The sequence below is a fragment of the Apus apus genome, chromosome 3 (genome assembly GCF_020740795.1).
Source record: "Apus apus isolate bApuApu2 chromosome 3, bApuApu2.pri.cur, whole genome shotgun sequence".
Lineage (NCBI taxonomy): Eukaryota > Metazoa > Chordata > Aves > Apodiformes > Apodidae > Apus > Apus apus.
In genome coordinates, this window is record NC_067284.1 from 54,141,455 (window position 1) to 54,161,636 (window position 20,182).

General features: G+C 40.4%; 1 protein-coding gene across 4 annotated transcripts in view; it reads left to right on the forward strand.

The window, feature by feature from the left end:
* Positions 1-17,824, forward strand: part of PELI1 (pellino E3 ubiquitin protein ligase 1) — a 46,656-nt gene extending 28,832 nt beyond the window's left edge. For all 4 annotated transcript variants that reach the window (XM_051615123.1, XM_051615121.1, XM_051615122.1 and 1 more), the window contains 6 exons: positions 8,858-9,002; positions 10,147-10,276; positions 11,869-11,970; positions 13,980-14,177; positions 14,308-14,496; positions 15,368-17,824. In XM_051615123.1, the coding sequence (XP_051471083.1) occupies positions 8,932-9,002; positions 10,147-10,276; positions 11,869-11,970; positions 13,980-14,177; positions 14,308-14,496; positions 15,368-15,934 (1,257 nt within the window). In that variant the 5' untranslated portion in view covers positions 8,858-8,931 and the 3' untranslated portion in view covers positions 15,935-17,824. The remainder of the gene's footprint in view (positions 1-8,857; positions 9,003-10,146; positions 10,277-11,868; positions 11,971-13,979; positions 14,178-14,307; positions 14,497-15,367) is intronic.
* The last annotated feature ends 2,358 nt before the right edge of the window (positions 17,825-20,182 follow it).

The window sequence follows — 20,182 nt, forward strand, 5'->3', positions numbered from 1 at the left end:
GCTTGGTCATCAGGGCATAAGAAGCTCTATCTAGTTGCCTAACAGCCCTTTTAAAAATAAAATGTCTCTGTTTTGGTATAAACCCTTAATCTATATATGGAAATTGTGCTTCTGTCACCAACTTGCCATGGAAGTTGGGACTGCTTTTTTTTTTTAAGGTAACACTGTGTAATTTGTCTGAAGGCAGTAAAGAGGATAAATGTCAAAGGATCCTGACTGTGAAGTTCCCTGTAGTTTTGCCACATTTTACTAGTATTCTACAAAGTTTATTTTCCTGCTTCTACTTTGGCAAGGCACTCAGGTAGGATACAAATACATAGACCTGTGGCTAGTAAACATGACATTGTCCTATCTGCTGTATTGATTTATGGCTTCATACATTACAGTTTATATAAAAAATCTGATAATCTGAAATTAAAACTATCCTTCTTTAAGAAAACATACTGAGCTTGGAGTAACAAAGTGCAAGTACAGCCAAAAAAGCTGGAAATTAATCTTCAGTAGCTTGTGTGAATAGCTTTCACAGGTAGCTCAGCTGATTGAGAAAGTACAACCTGTAGCATTTGGCTCTCACGCTGCAGAGGCGACCAGTAGAGAAACTTTGCCTCATGTGAGGTTGTGTGCTTCACCACTGTTAAATCCAAAAGCTGACATGGGTGGTAAGGGGGGTGTAGTGAGCATGTACATGTAGCAGTTTAATTGGTGAAGAGCTTCTTCTCAGCTAATTAACGTTATAGATAAAATTGCAATGACAGCTTTAAATAGACACCTTGTACTAAAAGACAAAATGTTTTCAGCTTCCCACATGCAGACTGAATTACATCATTTATAACCTGTAGGAGGCTATCGTGGTTTCCTCAGGGGAGGATCAGCTGTTACTTTTTGTGACTGAAAAAAATGCTGGTTCTTTTTTTTTTCCATGGGAATATTTTCAGAATTGACTCTTGTCAATCTGTTGGAGGGGATCGTTAGTGGTTACATAAATCTTCCAGGTTTAATACACCCTGCCATGTTCTCGTCCCATCGATGGCAGTTCAAAGAAAAAAGGATTGACATTAGCAAAGGTCTGACTGAAATCAGACCCCTATTTTTAGATGGGTTTTTCCATCTCAGAACAGGAATGCTACTTTTGTGTATTATTATAAAGTACAGATTTTCATATAGGTGCCTGTAATAGAAGTCTTGTTCTAAACATTTGCCTTGTTCTTTACCCTGTACCAGAAGGTGTTTAAGGCCAGGTTGGCTTGAGGCCTTATGCAGCCTGGCTTAGTGTGAAGTGTCATAGCTCATGTCAGGGAGGTTGGAACCTGATGATCTTTAAGTTCCCTTCCAATCTTAACCATTTTATGGTTCTGATTCTAAGATGCTTGTCCTCACAGCACTGTTCCTGACTTTACTAAAATTGCTGGGAACTGCTCAGACTTGCTTCTGAAACTGAAACAGAACTTGAAGTGGAACAGTGGATGCCAACCTGACTAAAACTGCTGTTTCTTAAACTGGAAAAAGTTAGCTGTTGCCTTGGTCCAAAGCAGTAGGTTTCCTCTTGTGTGTCAAGTTAGTGCTCCTTTGAAAGTTTCTACAGGCAAGGTGGGATTTGTGTGTGTGCTGTGACTCTTGCATAACTTCTTTCCAGGATGACCAGCCTACTAATGGTAGATGTCCATGGTAAAAAGAGGCTTTCATTCTGTTTGAGAATGAAAAACCCCTCTACTGAGATTTTAGAGGTGTTCTTGAGGCACAGCAGGAGATGGAAAGGGTAAGACATACAAAAGCAAAGGCTGGACTGATTTTTCTTTTTTTTCTTTTGTGGTGCTGAAAAACTTTCTAGAAAGGAGAAAATTAATTGTCCTTCCTTAGAAAGGTTAAGTAGGGCTACTGCGTAACAGCTGCATTGCTGTACCCTTCCTGTGCATCTGTAGTGAAGGATGCAAACTGTAGACAGAATCTGGTTAATCTTGAAAGTGGAATAGAAAACCCAGTGAACTTCCAGGTGTCTGTGCGAAGGAAATGTGAACTTGTTTCTAAACTGGAAACTGGGAGAAGTGTGAAAACTATGGCTGATAAACCCATACTCTTCTGCATACTCATACACAGGTGATTGCTTTGATAAAAAATATTTTAATAAAGCTTCCAAAAAGGTTGTTAGGAAAACAGTTAAATGAGAATAACTTCCCAGTGGTGATTTAACCCTCATGTAGAAGAAAGTGATTTCTCAGTCTTTGTCTCAGCTTTCAGAAACATAGTGATGCAAGGAGCTGATTCCTTGTTGCTCATATCAGTGTAGATCAGCAGTAATTGTGAAGTCTGGCAACCTGGACTTGATGGGGACTTACACTCAAGAAGGCAGTCTGCTGAGAATACTTTTTGGTTTTTTGTTCCTCTCATTACTTAATGCCTCTTCCTTCTTCCGTGCTTGCAAATATCTTCATTTTAAGAGACTACTATTCCTTTGTGTCTCACAGTGACTTTAATTTTCATATTCTGGTCCTTTACATCTGGAAGTAAAGATTTTGCCTTTGAAAGGACGAGACATAACTGTAGAAGAGGAAATGCAGCACTGAATTATTGTACATATGTAGAAGTTTGTTTTCTCATTTTGCAGCTACACAATTGTCTAGTGGAAACTGGAGTGCTAAAGAGCTTAAATGGGTAAATGGATGTTGGCAGACTTGGGTCCTGCTTGTGTTTTGTTGGGTAATTGCACTGTTGTCCAATGTGGATTCTTTTCTTGAAGAGTGGTATGGGGTTTTAAATCCAAATAAAGCTGTAGGCAGTAATATGTAAATGTCAGGAGGATAAGATTCTGTTTCGTTTGGTAATGGAGTTGCTCACAATTTATATCTAACTGATCAAAGGTGTGTGTTTCAGTTGATTGATAAAATCATGTTGGGCTTCCTAAAATTAACTGTATTCCTAGAATAATTCAGGTTAAGAAAATGACTTGTGCAGTCCCCCTGCTCAAAGCGAAACTAGACTGCCTTAGATGAGGTTGTTCAGGGTCATGTGCATCTAAGGTTCAAATATCTCAAAGGATGGAGATCCCTCAGCCTCTCTGGGTTGTTGTTTTACCCTAAAAGCTGATCAGGTTTTTGTTGCATCTTGTTTATTTCCTCTGCGTACATGTCAAAAGGGCTGGATTATATTTTGTCCATATCCTCTGACCCCTGCCCCGCCCCCCCCCCCCCCATTTAAAACAGAATTGCTGAGGGAAAAGCTGAATATAAGAATTACTAGGAAAGTAAATGGAGTAAATTGGCTACAGATAGCCAATTGTGTAAAAATAAAAACACCAGTAGATGAGCTTCCTCTTTCTAAAAGCTTTATTTCTAAAAGCCAAAAATTTTCCAAACCTTAGAATGTGTAGGTACAGAATATAAAGAAGGTAATATTATAAAAATGGAGGAAAATAATTTTTTTGCATCTGAATCAGCATATTTTGATTTTAATATAGTCATTGACAGTGGACTTTTTATACTGTGAAAGTGGGTTTTTATGCAGTATTTTAGAAAAAGGGCTAGTCTGGCACTCACTACAGTTGCTAGCAGCCTATAATGCTGGCTCTGTGTTTAGAAAATGATGGTAATTTATTACAAAGAGACTTTTATTCTAGTATTTTTAGCTTGCAGCCGAGTGTTTAATGAATCTCTGCTTGGGCTCATTGAATTTATGTTCTCCCTTCCCCCTGCTCCATTTTAACCATTAAGACGCTGCTATTCGTGCTGCAATTCCAAAAGCTGTACTTGGTGTACTAAACAGCAAACTCATTCACAAGGTTCTGTGACTCAGTGCAGAAAAGATCTGTAGACTTTCTGTAGAAGCCACCAAAGACTAGTTGTATATGAGTCTCATGGTCAGAAAAGGCAGCTGGATGGTTGAGGATGACTGGTGAGCTAAAGCTGATCGTTCAAAACCAACATGTTCAGCAAAAGTGGGCAGACTCTCAAACCCTTCATTTACTCTGAAGCATGGTTTTCTAGGTCTTTCCCAAAAATAGTCTGCCTCCAGATTCAGGGACTAGTATTGAATGTGGCAGGAGAGGGTAAAATAATGCAGCTTTTCCTTCTCATTGAATATAATCAGAAATCTGTGGCTTGCTTTCTGCCATAGCAATCTTTGCCTTCTGCAATTCAAGTGAACATTAAACAAGAAGGCTTGTAAGAAACTGGATTTCCATTCCTAAAACAAATTTAAAATACTTTTTTGGTTTAGATGTCATCTCTTTCCAGACCCTCAAAACAGTTGCACTTGACAGTATTGTGCATGTTGCCCTCCATGAGCTTTCTCCTGGCTTCAGGAGAACCAGTGTTAAGAATAAAAATATATTACTTGTTCATGAGTTTTTCCTGTTCCGGTTTCCTATTTTTGAGACCAAAAGCCTTTAACTGGTTGATACCCGTCATGTTTTTGTGATAGATACAAATAGTTCTCCTCACCTCTTAGACAATCAAGTAATGCTTTCTGAAACTCTTTCAGTGTGTGCAAGTTGCTTTACTTAAACAATCTACTATGTTATATAATACAGGACTATGCTCAGGTAGGAGTTTCCAGGTTTTGGTCTCTTCACTGTAGCAGACGTAGAGATCTTGAGGAAACAATTTGCTACTGCCCTGCCAGTTTTATGACTTTGAAAGAATGCAGGATGGAGTGAGATCTTACAGCTAACGCATTATTCCTCATCAGTGTGGAAGCGTCTTGGAGTAGTTTTGGAGCAGTCAGTTGTTCAGAGCCTGCTTCAGTGTGATGCTTCATCACTGGCTGAAGATGCTCCTGCAGAATTAATGATCATCGCAAAGAGCGAACTTGCATGTGTTGTGATCAAGCAGGCAGGTGCTTAGTTGTATACTGGCAATATAGGGCCAAGTTGCCTTTTTAACATGTATAATTAGCCTTTTCAACACTTTTAAGAAGTCTTTTTCTAGGAATAAAAATCACACAGGTTATTCTACAAGAGAAGGCTCATTATAGAAATCAGTGAATCTTTCCCCTCCACTCTGAAGAAGTCCGTCCTGTAAGTTTTTTTTAATGCTTTATGCAGCTTTAAATTATCTGTAAGCCTGCTGTTTCAGGAGTGAGGATGTTATCCCATGGCCTATCAGATGGCTCTCTAGTGGGAGAACATTGGAGTTTTACTTGGCAGACATCAAATTTCACTTTGACTAGTCTTTGGGACTTCACTGGAAGAATACCATGAATCTGGGAACATATCATGAATCTGAGCCTTCCTTTTGGGTACAGTGCATCAGGCAGATCATACAGGGTGAGAGGCAGCATCTATGTAGCATTGGTGGGTTTCTTTAGTGCCTCTGAATTTTGTGTGTGCTTGAGTTGAAGTTACTGGGTATTAGTAGCTGTGAAAGTGGTGTGAGCAGTTCATAAAGGTTCTGAGACATACTGTAAAAAAATAAGTTCAGACATTCAAGCCATGCCTTTGAAAATGTAGGGAAAAGCTGTTTTACTAATGGTAGCTATAGATTGCTAACTCTTGAACCTTAAGTCAAATAAGAAGTGGATTTTCATCATGTGCAGTTCCCAAAAGAAACTCGGCTGGATTTTCTCAAATGTGAAATGAAAAACGTATTAAAGAGGGAGCTGAGCATTAGATGTTGGACACTTTTCCTTGTATTAGGATGTTCTAGTTAACCTCTTGAATTCCTGAAGTCTGTCACTTGGAACGATTGGCCCCTTTTATGATTTCTACTCAGTTATCTCATAAGAAGTTGCTGGCCTCCTGTTAGGCAACACTTTAGAGTCTCTTTTAACTGTTAACGTGTAATTATTTTTAATGAGACTTAGAAGCTGACTCTTGGACTGGGAGATGTGATTTTTTTTTAGCTTTCCATGAAATTGTTCACTTGAGAGAAAAGAGAAGTCATGCCAAACCTTCTCTTACCCTAATGACAAAAGTTAGTTATTTTTAATGTTTGCATCCCCACTTTCCCTAAGTGAATAGCTTAGCTCTTTTTTCCAACACCGTAGTGTTGAGTGAATGCTATTCGAATCTGGTTTGGTTTTCTTTTACCCTGCCATGGTGTTTACTAGTCCTGTGCTATTTCCGAATGGGCGATGCTATAGATTTCATAGCAGTATTTCTTCAAGAGTTAAATGCCAATTCAAAGAAAAACTGTTGTGTATTCCAGCAAAGAAATGTGAAACATTGCATGTGAAATGCAGTGGCCAAGACAAATTGAGTTGTATGTGGAGAAGACTGAAGTGCAGGGGAGAGACTGCTGAGGAGGTCAATTCTTGGGTAGAAAATAGGTTAAACATTTGGGGAGGAGATTAAAACATTAGGAGCTGTTTTTAGAAGACAATATATAAACAGTTATAGTGCAAGAATATTTTTAATTAACAGAAGAAATGCTAAAGTTGTTAGGAATACTTCATAGTGAATATATTTATATCCTTATATCTATATACAGATAAAGACTTAAGATTTATGCACACTTAAGTAAAAACACTTCATAAGGGAGATGTGGCTGGAGAACCACTGTTGGCACAAAGGACTAGATAGTACTAATGACAGTTCACCACCCTGTGGTGTCTTCAAAGGCATGTAGCTTTAGAGGATTACACGTGTGATGGTCCAAGGAGGGTTGTGATGCCAGGAGGAGGCAAGGAAGACCCCATATGGCCATAGCAAACATGAAAATGGTGAACACAATGTTGTGGAGCTCTGTTTATCAAATGGGGCAATGTCCACTTTGAGTTATGGCTACTTGCATTATATGAGCTTAAGGTCACATTTTCTTTGACAAGTTTGCTTCAAAATCTTCCTTTTAGAATTTTAAAGGCAAAACCTGGGCAGTTTTAAGTTGTTTTTTTTTTAAAGGCAAAACCTACAACAGGAAGTACCCTCACCATCCCAGTTAACGTGCACGTGCTTCCTATGCAGCAAAAATATATTGATGTGACTGTTACGTAGACAGGATGTAGAGACTTCCCAGTAGTGTTGTGCAGATCAGGTTTATTACAATGTGCTCCCAGTGGGGACGTACTTTTTACAAGGGCTTGTAGCAACAGGACAAGGCATAATGGCTTTACACTGGAAGAGGGGAGATTTAGGTTAGACATTATGAGGAAATTCTTCACTATGAGGGTGGTGAGACGCTGGAACAGGTTGCTCAGGGAAGTCGTGGATGCCCTCTCCCTGGAAGTGTTCAAGGCCAGGTTGGATGGGGCTTGGAGAAACCTGGTTTAGTTGGAGGTGTCCCTGCCCATGCTGGGGGTTTGGAGCTAGATGATCTTTGAGGTCCTTTCCAATCCAAACCATTCTATCATTCTGTGATCTAGCAGGGTCAGGATGCTGTTGTGATAACATGATGTGCCCTAACGTACCATTCCAGGCACTGTGAAATCCACGGTACCCAGACTTGAAAGCAAAGGAGGAGAGATTTGGAAAATAAGGAGAAACTAAAAGGGAAAAAAATAAATTATTTAGCATCTTGGTTGTGTTCTGCAATCATCACAGCAAAAGATTGTAGGGCAGTATGATGTCTTTGTTTGTGTGAAGCCCTCCCAGATGCATGGGGTACTGCATAAGAAGTCGGTGAAGGAGCATACGGAGTTTTCAGATAGCACTGTGAGCTGACTGCAGGTGGGGATCAAGAAGTTGGTAGATTGAGAAGAGGGGCTGGAGGTCAAGCTTCTCTGTGAAGGAGCAAAGAGGATTGGGAGAGGGTAAAGTTCAGGTCAGTAAAGGGATCTTTGCATCATCAGCTGAACAAATGTGAGCAGGGTGTCAAGCACCACCACATCCTTTTATCTGTAATTAGGGCATAAGATGAGGGTAGATTAAATATGCACAACTCAGTTTTTTTGTGCTAATATCTATGGTCTAGTTGAGATAGAAGAAAATGAAGATACAGCGTTGTAGTTGTCATCAAAGTTGATGACAGGATACAAGCAATATTTTGTGGGCCAAAATGTGTATTTTAAGAGAAGAAAGAATGCTAACCAGCAGTACTAAAAAAACGAGAGCTTTTTTTAGTTGGTGTGAAAACTCACTTGGATGAACCAAGAGAATGTTCTTGTTTCTGTTAAGAAAGCCTCAAATAGGCTCTAGCATCAGCTTTATTCTGTATCAAGCAAGTGCTCTTTTGGGCAGGCTTTCTCTGTGGGAAGGTCAGGGATGGGTTGTGTAGTTCAGAGCTGTCTGGAAATATTACTAATGAGAAGCTGTAAAAATGCTAGTGTGAAGTGTTCCTCAGAGGAAAATTGCACTCCAGGAGGCTGTTCTCATGAAGAATTATGTAGAATTCCCTCAGGAAATTTCCTTTGAACAGCTGTTTGTATGACTTCTGTCTCTTTCTAAACATGAGAGATCACACTGCATGCCCCAAATCTGTATGATAGGCTCAGTATCCAATTGTCATCCAATTTTCGTTTGCAAATCCAGAAATGTCTTGGGAAGTTCTGAATCAGACACTTTTCCATGAGAACTTCTGCTTCTCTAAGTAATGAACTGATCTTGCTTTGTTTTGATATATTTTTTTGTTGTTTGTTGTTTTGTGTTTGTTTTTTTTTTTTGGGGGGGGTTTCTTTTCATTTAGTCCCTGACTGGCTCTACTTCTTTATAGTTGAAGCAAACATACTAAATGAAGCTAAGTGGATACTAAAAACTAGCATGAAGAGAAACTATGGATGCTTTATCCATACTGTGTGGTTTTGTGATCTGGTCAGGCCATTCAACCTTAATTGATGTGGTTTTATGTGTATGTTTTTAAAATTATTTCAGGCAAAACCAAAATAATGGACATCACGAAATATTGTACCTGCTGTTATTGGATAGGTGTGAAGGTTTGTGTAGGTGATGGATTTGAGTCTTCTCTAACACTTAATTTCATCTTTGTTGTTACAGGAAATAATGAAAAAAGTGTGCCACAACTCTTGATCAGAGACCTGAAATTTGAGAAGAAGTCATTAGCTAAGCTCATGTTTTCTCCTGATCAAGAAAATCATCCATCAAAAGCACCAGTTAAATATGGTGAATTGATTGTATTAGGGTAAGTGTTTGCATCTTGGTTGGAAGTGAAACTGTAGAATTTCAAGGTGTGCTTTTAAAGCAGATAAAATGTAGGTTGCTGTGAGAGATGATCTCATGACCTCTCACTTGAACTCCCTCTTTTGCAGTGCATCTGGGGAGTGTGCAACTGAATAATCAGTTGATCAGCTTTTCTTTGGGATCAGCTGATCTCATGTAAGGGAGAGAGTGGAGGGAGAGCTGCCTCTTGCAGCAGCAGCCAGGTGTTAAACCTAATGTGATGTGTTGGAAAACTGCACTGCAGTGTGCATACTTTTTGTGTGAGCATGGAGGTATGGCTCTAAACAGCTGAGTTAGGTGTAAGTTTATTTTTGACTCTTGTTTTCATCCCAGGTAAGCATTTCAGGACAAAGGCAGCCAATTTGTCAAGGCTTTCCAAATTGATTCCAGGTTGTACCTAGACAGATGACTAATGTGATAATGTGGGGTTCCCTAAGACTTCAAGTAAAATGAAAGGAGTTTTACAAGAACGTGATCACTGACTCTAATATCAAAGTGCAAACAGAAGGTTTTAATAAAGCAAGTTTGCTGGCTGGCCTGTTTATTTTGACACGTTCAAAGGGAGGATCTGAGGGTTTTCTAATGGATTAAATTGAAGTCTTGGAGGATGATGTATCTATTTCTTATGAGTTTATTTTATTTCAACAAAAATTCTCTAAAATACTAGTGTGGGAAACTGTTCTTTTCTTCCTCACATAAGTCTAAACAATAGACTCTAAACCCTCTCCACCAGGGTCAGTGAGTATCTACAATCTTTAATTTACAGTGTGAATACCAAATTTAAAAATAAAGCAACAGATGGGCATATAAGCTTCCTTGTTTTCATGTTTGCAACCCAAGTCTTTAGCTCGTGGATAGTAGCTTTGAAGTTAATCTGGCTAGCATTCCTTGCCCTACAATCTTTAGGTGTATATGCTGTAATTTTGTGGGCATGTTTCATTATCATGTTTATCAATTCTCAGATTTGAATAGATGTGATTAATTGGAAATCTGTAATTATTAATATCATACTAATTAAGAATTGAAGTTCTTGTAGCTCTGTATCTCATCAGAACATAAGTAATACAGGAAGATGGACTTTGTTCTTTTTCTGTGCGTTTTAATAGGTACAATGGGTCTCTCCCAAATGGAGATAGAGGAAGAAGAAAAAGTAGGTTTGCTTTATTTAAAAGGCCCAAGGCAAATGGGGTGAAACCTAGCACTGTGCATATTGCCTGTACCCCTCAAGCAGCAAAGGTAAGCTCAATTTGTTTAGTTGAGTCTTATTTTCTCTTGGTGCTGTCTAAAGAGTTCAGTGAAGTCAGTGCTGTTACATTGAGATGAAATGATGTAAAAAGCATGAAGCTCTGGCTGCAAAAAGAGTGGTTAGTGTTTATCCAGGGTTTTTTGCTGCTTGTTAGGGTTAGCAAGAAACCGTTCAGCAAAACAGATCTGGTGCCCCATCCTTGCCCTGTCCAAAAAGAAAAACATTTATTTTTGTAACATGAATGTTCAGGGTACAGGCTAGTCATGTAAAACACTTTGTAGTTTGTTTTCTTTCCAAGCTCATTACAGACATCTGTTCTAACCTTCCTGGTTTTGCTCACATTCATGCTTTAGGGCTAGCTTTGCTTCATGTGAAGCTGGCTTTTCAATGATCCTTTGCCAAAGCTCTGTGTGCACTTGTTACTCTCTCCAATGGGTAGGAGTTCCCTAGGGACAAGGACAGGTGGGTTTTGCAGGGCACATTTTATGCTGCTGGTGATCAAGTTAGGAGTTCCCATTAAGATGCAGTAAAGGAAGGGCTTAGGCACTGGAGTGGAATTGTATTTCATGTCAAAACTAATGCATTATAGCTAATGTATAACCACTAAATACTTCTGTATGGTGGCAATTCAAGTAAATGCACAATTATGTTTAATTAGAAATTAAGCATTTCTACTAAAACCAATGGAATATGAGAATGCTTAGTGGTGTTTGAGTGATCTCCAGTGTTGAGATCAGGTCCTGGAACAACTACAATAGTATGTGTTTGACTCCCTAAATACCTTGACACTTAAGAATATTGATTCCTAAATTCAGGGAATGGCATAAGGTATTCTGAAATGAAAAGCATTCTGCTAACCAAAGATAGTGTAATAAAACTGTATTTGTAGGAGATCTGTGAAAAGAACATTCATTTTTACTAATTCTTTATGGTCTTCAAGTAAGTGCTATTTAGAAGCACTTTTAGAAGAGCGTTTGTTCAGTTCCTACTGCATAGATGCAGAATGAAAATCTAGTCTAATGAGCAGAAACCTAGATTACTTTGCTATAACTTCTGCAACCTGTGCTTAGTTTCTTCATTTTACCCTGTTTACCACCACTGCTTTTTATGGTTTTTGTCTGTGTATCTTATTAATCATCACTGATCTTTATTATGAACTTGCATCCTGTTTTTAGGATGAAGTCCCAAAGTTTTTTGTCATCACTTTGCTGTTCAGGCTGAACACCATGGGGGTGTTACGTTCAGTTTTAGCCTTTGCATTCAGTTTCTTTGTTCTTATGTGTCAAGGCCAGCGTTGCTTTAACATGAAGCATGACTAATAATATTTCTTGGTGACATGTGTTTTGTTGTAGTGTGCGGTAAAGAGACCAGTCTGGTCTGTTGCTGAATCAATCCTGCAGCTTTTTTAATGACCAGGACTGGGTTTTTTTGTAGTTTAACTACAGCTGTGTCTCTAGCAACCATCTGCCTTAGTGCATTAATTGAGCAGAACAAGAGCATGGTTATATATATTGTCTGCTTTGCTGCTGTATTCAGTAGTTATTGTTCACTGGTTAAATAACATTTGGCATTTTTTCCACAGGCAATAAGTAACAAGGACCAACACAGCATATCTTACACTTTGTCTCGGGCCCAGACTGTAGTAGTTGAATATACACATGACAGCAACACAGATATGTTCCAGGTATGTGAAGTAAATATTATATATAGATACATTATATATATACACATGTATTTTTGTTTTGGTAGTTGCTAACAAGACACCACCTCAAACAGGCTTTTTCCCTCAGACCCAAATGTTTATATGTCCCTTTCTGCACTTTACTGTTCAGAGACCTTTGATTCTGTTGATTCCCAAGGCCATCACATGAAGAAGGCTGTATATCTGTGCATCTCTTTTAGGCTTGGTCAGAGGTGAAAGGGTTTTTTTGGTGACTAATGCACATGATTATGGTTCTGCCCTTGGATTGCCAGCCTGCAGGTCACGTAACCTGTCTTCTAGTCCCTCTTTGCAAAAAGGAGAATAAAGTGCACTGTTCCCTTTAAGCACTTGGAACTTTACTTCTAGCATTTACAAAGGGATTTGGGATCAGCCAGTTGGAGACAGGGTAGAAGAAATACAATGTGAAAATACAGGAAAGCTTTTGACACAACTAATATGAAAAATACTCATAACTGCTTCAAGCAGATCCAGAAATGAGTCTAAAGCAATGAAAAATGTGGAGAGATGTGCTGGCAGTTCAGAGCAACTTTGCTGCTGCTCCTGTATGTATGAGAAGGAACCACAAACACATTTGCAGCTGTGATGTGCACTCATATCTTACAATTGTTTCCTGTTTTTCTAAAAAAAAAAAGGGGTTGTTTTGGGGGTTTTTTTGTGTGTGCTTTTAATTCCTGCACTGATTTTGTTATTGTTGTTGCTAATTTATGGCAAGGAGTTTTGCTGTCACAGCATTTAGCTGTGACACCACTGCAGCATCTAAGGAGGTGGGGGGTGTTGTTAAGTGGTGGAGAAAGCTGCTGTGCAACTTGCAAATACCTGCAATAGAGCAAAAGGGCTGTAACAAACTGACTGCAGCAGAAGCTATTGTTTGTGCAAGTGTTCTCTCTTCAGGCAAGCTGTGGCATGTATGCTGCTCTAGAATTGCCAGTGGCAATCCCTGTGTACTGATGGGTTATCCTGCATAAGAAGCAATACATTCTGACAAAGCAGTTTCAGTCTCATGCAAACTCTTCATCCAGCCTTCACCAAAATGCACCCCAGGGTTCTGGGTATCCTGCCCAGCCATTAGTCTTAATATAACCAGCTATTTTATTTTATAAGAGGCTGTTGAGAGCCCTGGAAGTTAGTGAAGGGTAGTAGTGTGTAAGTGAGCTTTAAACCTGGCTACGTGGATGTTTGTGAGAGGAATATAGCTTCTCTTCGTGCTTTAAAAGGAAGAGGACAAGATTAGTTGACTGGAAAAGCAGTGAAACCCATGCAATTCTGTCAAACCCAGTAGAGGTCTGTGGGACTGCAAAACCCATTATTTCATGCAATCAGAATAGAAGGCACAGCTACTAGAAAAATCTGGTTGTAGTGAGACATTGCATTCCTGTTGTGTTCTATGCATGTTAATGTAAACCCTCCCTGCCACAGACTTCTTCTACCTGGCCTTTCCCAATAGATTTGCTGTTTCTCAGTGCCCTACTGAAGCTGGAGAGTCAGCTCACATAATCTAATTTTCCTACATCTACACCTCCACCTAGGCTGGCATTGTTCAGAATATTCTGGGCATGCAAAGTGACAGAATGTCACTTTTCTTCCAGCTAACTGCTGTTTCCTGGCTGTTTTGGCACTGCTGTAGCTGGTCCAGTTGATTTGAGTGTAACCTTTCTGATGAGAAGGCCTTCAATGGGAAATCATCTCAGAATTGACTTGATTACATCATTTTATTTCCCTTTCCTTTAGTTGGCTGTACTCAGTCTTCAGAATAACTAAGATCACAAGGAGGTGGAATAACTTATCAATTCAGATTATGCTTTAGAAACCTAAATTTAGATTGGTGGAGAGGAATGCTTCAGGCTGGAATGTCATGATCTTTTCCTGATCACTTTCAAATGTTTTGAGTTTGAATATTCATAGACCCAAAGGCAAACTTCTAAACAGGTTTGTTGTGTTTGTTGTGGTTTTTTTTTTTAATCCCTTTCCAGATTGGTCGGTCAACGGAGAGTCCTATTGACTTTGTTGTGACAGACACAGTTCCTGGAAGTCAGAGTAATTCAGATACACAGTCTGTGCAGAGCACTATATCAAGGTTTGCCTGCAGAATCATATGTGAACGTAACCCTCCTTTTACAGCAAGAATATATGCTGCAGGTTTTGACTCCTCAAAAAACATCTTCCTTGGGGTAAGGGAACTCTTGCTTTTTTCTCAGAGTTCAGCACAGGATTATTCTTAAACTCATAAACTACTTAAATTCGTAGCTCTACTTCAGCCAAATTACAAGTTTTCATTGATGTCCTTTAAATTTCTCTTAGGAGAAAGCTGCAAAGTGGAAGACATCAGACGGGCAAATGGATGGACTAACCACAAATGGAGTTCTTGTTATGCATCCCCGTAATGGATTTACAGAAGACTCCAAGCCAGGGGTGTGGAGAGAGATATCTGTGTGTGGGAATGTGTTCAGCCTCCGTGAAACCAGATCTGCTCAGCAGAGGGGAAAAATGGTAAGAGTGGTGACCAATGCAGCCTGTTTAAAATGGGTGCAGCCATAGGTGGTACAGCTTGGGCATGAATAGAGACTGGAATCTGCCTCAGTCAGTGTAGATGTCACCTCTGTAATTAGCTACACTGACTTCTGATGTGTCTATGTTCATACATTAAGGTGTCTTGCTTAACCTGAATAACTGATAAAGTTTATCTCCAAACTAGGATTCAGATGGAGATCTAGACTGCTTTCCTAAATTGAGTTGCCAGTCTATTATGCTCTTCTGCAAGTGTCACAGTCATGCAGGCATTTTCAAGAGTGCTTTTCTGATTCTCCTTCTTGAGTTTATGCTTTTAAGGTTTTCCACTTTTCCTTTTTTATAGAATGCTGAAATGTAATGACACATGCCTGGATACCTGGCTATCTGTTCCCTCCATGGCATTCTGAATTTTCCTTTTTTTTTTTTCCAAAGCATTGGTGGCATTTCCAGGAGATGATTTGTGTTGGTATGACTTGAGATCTCTTAGCACAAACAAATGTTAAGTGAACGCTTATTTAGATTCTGCACTTAGCTAGGAATGCTGACAGCTGACATATGTGGATGAAAGGAAAGCCATGTATAAAGGTGTGTTTGAGGAGAACAGTAGAAAAAGTGATGGAGGACTAAACAAGACTTGTCAAGAAGTTGGGTCTGGTTGTTTTTTTTCTTTTTAAGAAAAGGCAAGAGAGAAGCTGACACTGGACTCTCTATGGGTACCTTGTACAGGACAGTCAGGCCCTGCTTGAAACTTTTTGTCTGGATTTTCCAGGCAGATTTGTGTTACGAAAGTGCATTATGTTACTCTTCAAGGTGGGCCTGGGTGACTCCTCTCTTTTTGTCCCCTCACAAGGTCGAGAACGAAACGAACCAGCTCCAGGATGGCTCTCTGATAGACCTGTGTGGAGCAACGCTGCTGTGGCGCACGGCGGAAGGGCTTTCCCGCACTCCTACGGTCAAGCACCTGGAGGCGCTAAGGCAGGAAATAAACGCGGCAAGGCCCCAGTGTCCCGTGGGGTTTAACACCTTGGCGTTTCCCAGCATGAAGAGGAAAGATGTGGTGGATGAGAAGCAGCCCTGGGTGTACCTGAACTGCGGCCATGTCCACGGCTACCACAACTGGGGAAACAAAGAGGAGAGAGACGGCAAGGATCGCGAGTGTCCCATGTGCCGCTCTGTCGGCCCCTACGTGCCTCTCTGGCTTGGGTGTGAAGCAGGATTTTATGTGGATGCGGGACCTCCAACTCATGCCTTCAGCCCCTGTGGACATGTCTGCTCAGAAAAGACAACTGCATATTGGTCCCAAATTCCTCTTCCTCATGGTACTCACACTTTTCACGCAGCCTGTCCGTTCTGTGCACATCAGCTGGCTGGTGAGCAAGGTTACATCAGACTCATTTTCCAAGGACCTCTTGACTAACACACGTGTTACTGAGGACTGAAATAAACTGATAAGCTAAGCTATTCTGATTTTTTAAACCAACTGTTTTTCGTATTCTCTGGGCTTTGCTGGTTTGCATTAAGATGAAGAATTTTTGTTAAAACAGCTAAATCCCTCTCTATTGAGAAAAGTCTGGAAATGGAAGAAACGGGGAGAAGGGGAAGAACTCCGGCTTTTTTTTTTTTTTAAGTTAACAACCACTTCTGAAGAGGTGAACAAAGTGTTGTAGAATGAACTTCAATGCCTTCCGTTTAATGGTTTTGAATCACATGCCCGCAGTGTTTGGAAGTTGTTTCGTTCTTTTTGTATATGGAGGGTAAATAGTTCAAAGAACATTAGTTTACAGCTTGGATGCAAATGTTGTAAAATATAACGTGTATATTAACGCTTTTCTATTTATCTTTATTATTGAAAAATACGTAGAATGTGTAGAGAGTAGCATGGTCATAGTGTGTTACATCCAGCAATTGGGTGTGTAGGATAGTTCTGGATGGAGAAGGATGTGAGATGGAAATGGTAGAAAAATCTTTTTTAATCTAAAATACTGAGTTCTTAGAATAGTTAAAATGCTTTTTAAACAAAGGTAATGCAAATTATGATGGCATAAAGGTGTGCTTTAACCATGTTGAAAGGTAGCTAAGGAGGATTTCTTAAAATGTTTCTTTGCTAGGACTTTACTTAAGATCTGGTTATGAGGAGAATATTTACCAGACTTTGAATATGCAACTTAGTCTAGATTAAGGATTTTTTTCTCCCTTCATGCTAACACTTCTCTTTATTTAGCATTAGTGACATTTGTGAGGGTTTTTCCAGTGTTAAACATTAACAAAACTGAAAGATGAGGCTCATTTTGTTCCTTGCTGTTTGGGGCAGGGGGTGAGGGGTGACTTGCCCATGTGTGTGGGGGGAGCAATGTGGGAATCAGCCACAATCCCAGCTTGTGCCCAGCTTGTCAGTCACATGTCCCACCTTTCTTCTGGTGTGTGGGAGCCACTGGCTTCAGGTGTTTGCTTTGACCCTGCTGTGAGGTGCAAATACTCGTCTAGGCCACACACAGAACAAAGTTGAAGCCTGGAGCCCAGGGGATGCGTGCCTGTGTCCTGGCATCCTTTTGCAATGAGACACAATTGTCAGGCTGTTAGGGGAGAGATTGAGCTGGGACTGGACTTGTAGGCCTTGGTGTGAGATGTCTGCTTACCCTGCAGTGGGCTCTAGTTCTTGGTGTCTCTCTTGCTGCTCTCCCCTCCCTACCCTTCCCCTTCTGTATCCACCAGAAAAGGCCAGTGCACTACATCCAGCTTTGCTGCTAACCCACCGTGCTTCATGGCAGATACCCAACCTGACCTTTTTAGGATTGAGTTGAGCTTTTTTGGCCAGCTTCATACTTTTTTGTTTGTTTGTTTTTCAAAATATGTACTGTATAATTGACAGTAGCAAATTTCTGTAGTTTATAGCATAGCTTTAATTTTTCTTTTGAAGCTGTTCTAAAATTATCTTCATTTAAAAAGAGACCTATGTTGCTCAGATGTCATTAATTATTTACTTTGTCAATTGTTTCTCCATTTTTAAAAAGAAAATATGTATATTGTTTGGTTCACTCAGGAAATGCATGTGTCAGGAAACCTGTATTATAAGTTCAGTTAGCTATCATGTACAAGTAACTGCTGTTACTCCCTTTCCATAAAAATATAACTGATTTTGACATTTTCCAGATTATATGCATTAAGTAATGAAACTTATGCAGCAAGAAACCCCTGTATTGTAGTTGTTCTAATCATTTTATTCAAACTATATTATACTGTAGTTTAATTTTTATTTGCAAATTAATTTATTCGAACTACGTGAGTAAACACTTCTCAAAAATAGAAATTCTGGGATTGTCTGTTGCTTTGTTTCCAACCCTTTCCAATCGGAAAGGTGGCTGGAGGTGACCCTTCTGATGTCACATAAGGTGTCTGTTCTGTACATGTGGGTTAAGATAAAAAGAAGCAACTGTAAAGACTTCGCATGTTATCCTGGTCATGGATTTGAATGGCTTCTTTCAGATATGACCTTTGACTGTGTTTTATATTTAATCCTACATTAACAAAGGCAAGGAAGACACAGTTAAATGATCTCTTCCTGAGTAAGTCACAAAGGGTCATGCCCAACACACAACCATCATTAAGCCTCTACCCCATTAAGGTGATCCATTATGCTTTCATTATACTTCTTGAACATTTCTGCCCCTCTACCCTTCCCCCCTAAAAAAGAAACACCACACAAGATGGTATAGTATTAGCAGACCCAGCTGTTCCTCTGGTTAGACTTATTCTAAGAAGCTTCAAAGTCTACCCCACACTCTCTGCCTGTTGCACACTTCTTGACCCAAGCTGGTCTTGTTAATTCCATTTTTAAAAGGGCAGAACATGGGCATTCAAATGCCTGAGAGACAGAAATCCCACTGTCAAAAGTAGGATAGCAGCGGTTGAGTAGTTTGAGGAACAGTTTCCACACAACGTGGAAGCTAACAAAGCAGTATTGACTGCTGTTCCCTATTTAAGTTCCCCCTGGGCTTCTGCTCTTTAATAAACAATTTCAATAGAAGATCTTGTACTCAGTTAACTGTAAAATTAATGTCAGATTAAAATGATCCCTTTGACTCAACCAGCTGACCTGAAGCACTCTGAACTTTAGGGCCTTTGCTTCTTAACAAATTTGGGAACCTGGAGAAGTGCAAAAGTTGTGTGGGCTTTTGAGACAATTACGGCTCCATTTGTGTGCAGCTTAAATCAGCCCTTTGTACCTGCAAAACCGCCCCAGAAGAGGTCTGTGGCCTTAACCTGCTTTCAAAGGTTTTTTCAAATGGAAGGAGGCATTGATAATGCAACCAGGTGGGACAGGACTATTCCCTGGGAGGTCACCACAGGTATGTGGAACTGATGGAGGAATGCGTGTGGAAATGAGGTAAGTGTAGGCCCTTTTATAGCCTTAACGTTTTGTGAAGATCTGCAGAAGTGCAGAGAAATCGGCAGCTAACTTTCTGAAGTTGGTTTGTGCGTGGCTGCTCTGTTCTGTGCAGTTCTTTGTGTGATGTGTAATGCAGGTGAGTTAATGAGCTAATTTGCTTTTCAGCTGTAGGGAACTGTGTGGGTTTAACACTGGTAGAAGGCAGCAGCTTGACAGGTACAGCAGCTGGCTAATGAAGCTGCTTTTTTTTTCCTCCCGAAAGCAGAAGTGGGGCACCTTGGTGTGTTGTTTCACAGCAGGGTGGGCAGGAGCATGTTCACAGGGGAGGTTGCTAGGGGCTTTCCCTGGGAAGGTGGTGGGTAGCCCAGCACAGATGGAGTGTTCTGTTGCCTTCGCTGACTCAGCCATTGAGTTCAAGCAGTACCATGAGTGTGTCGTGTGGCTCAGAGGTGCGTGGTGGAGGCTGGGGATGAGGTTTTCTAAGCCCATCTGTGCCAGGCTTGTTACACCTGCAAGAATGAGGCTGATACCTGGAAAGGTTTAAAGACATGATGAAGTCACCCCAGCAGTCCTGTATCTGAAAAGTGCTCTGCAAATCCCATAGTAACTCTGCTGTGGTATGCTTGATCTCCTCCTGAAGAGACACTTTCCAGGCCCGACTCTAGAAATACATCTCTAGTTTGGCAATGTAAAGCTAATGTGATGAATACAGCTACCTACCTGCTCGCTATCTTTCAGCCTGAATTAGGCCTGCTTACTGTTGAGTTGGACCAAATGTCCTGGTCCTGGCTCATGCACTCCCTGCTTCCTTTTCTGTAAAAACACTGGCAGAGCTCATCTATTTTTAATTGTAGTACTCAGCTTTAATGTAAGGGCTGTTCCCATCCCAGATCTGCAGCTTCTAAGGCTCTTTTGTGGCTGTAGGAGATGACTTGTACACAGGCTATCATGCATCCTGTGAAAAAGATCTGGGAAGGTATCTCTGTGGGAGCTGCTATGGTTCCTGTGGCTTGTGCCAAGGGCTGTGTGGCAAGTGTGGCTTCTGCACAGGCAGCAGCAAGCCTGCCCCTTCCCAGGTGCTGCTTCTAGGACGGCAGCGAAGAGTTCAGGACCTGGGTTGGTTGTTGTGTTGGGTTTTTTTTGGTTTTTTTTTTAGCAGAGAGCAGCACTGTGTGACATTGTGCTGTTTGGATGTGGTATCCCATGGTAATGTACCCAGCGACACGAGCTGAGCCAGGGAAGCACTGATGGGTGTTATTGTACAGTACACAGCTGGCT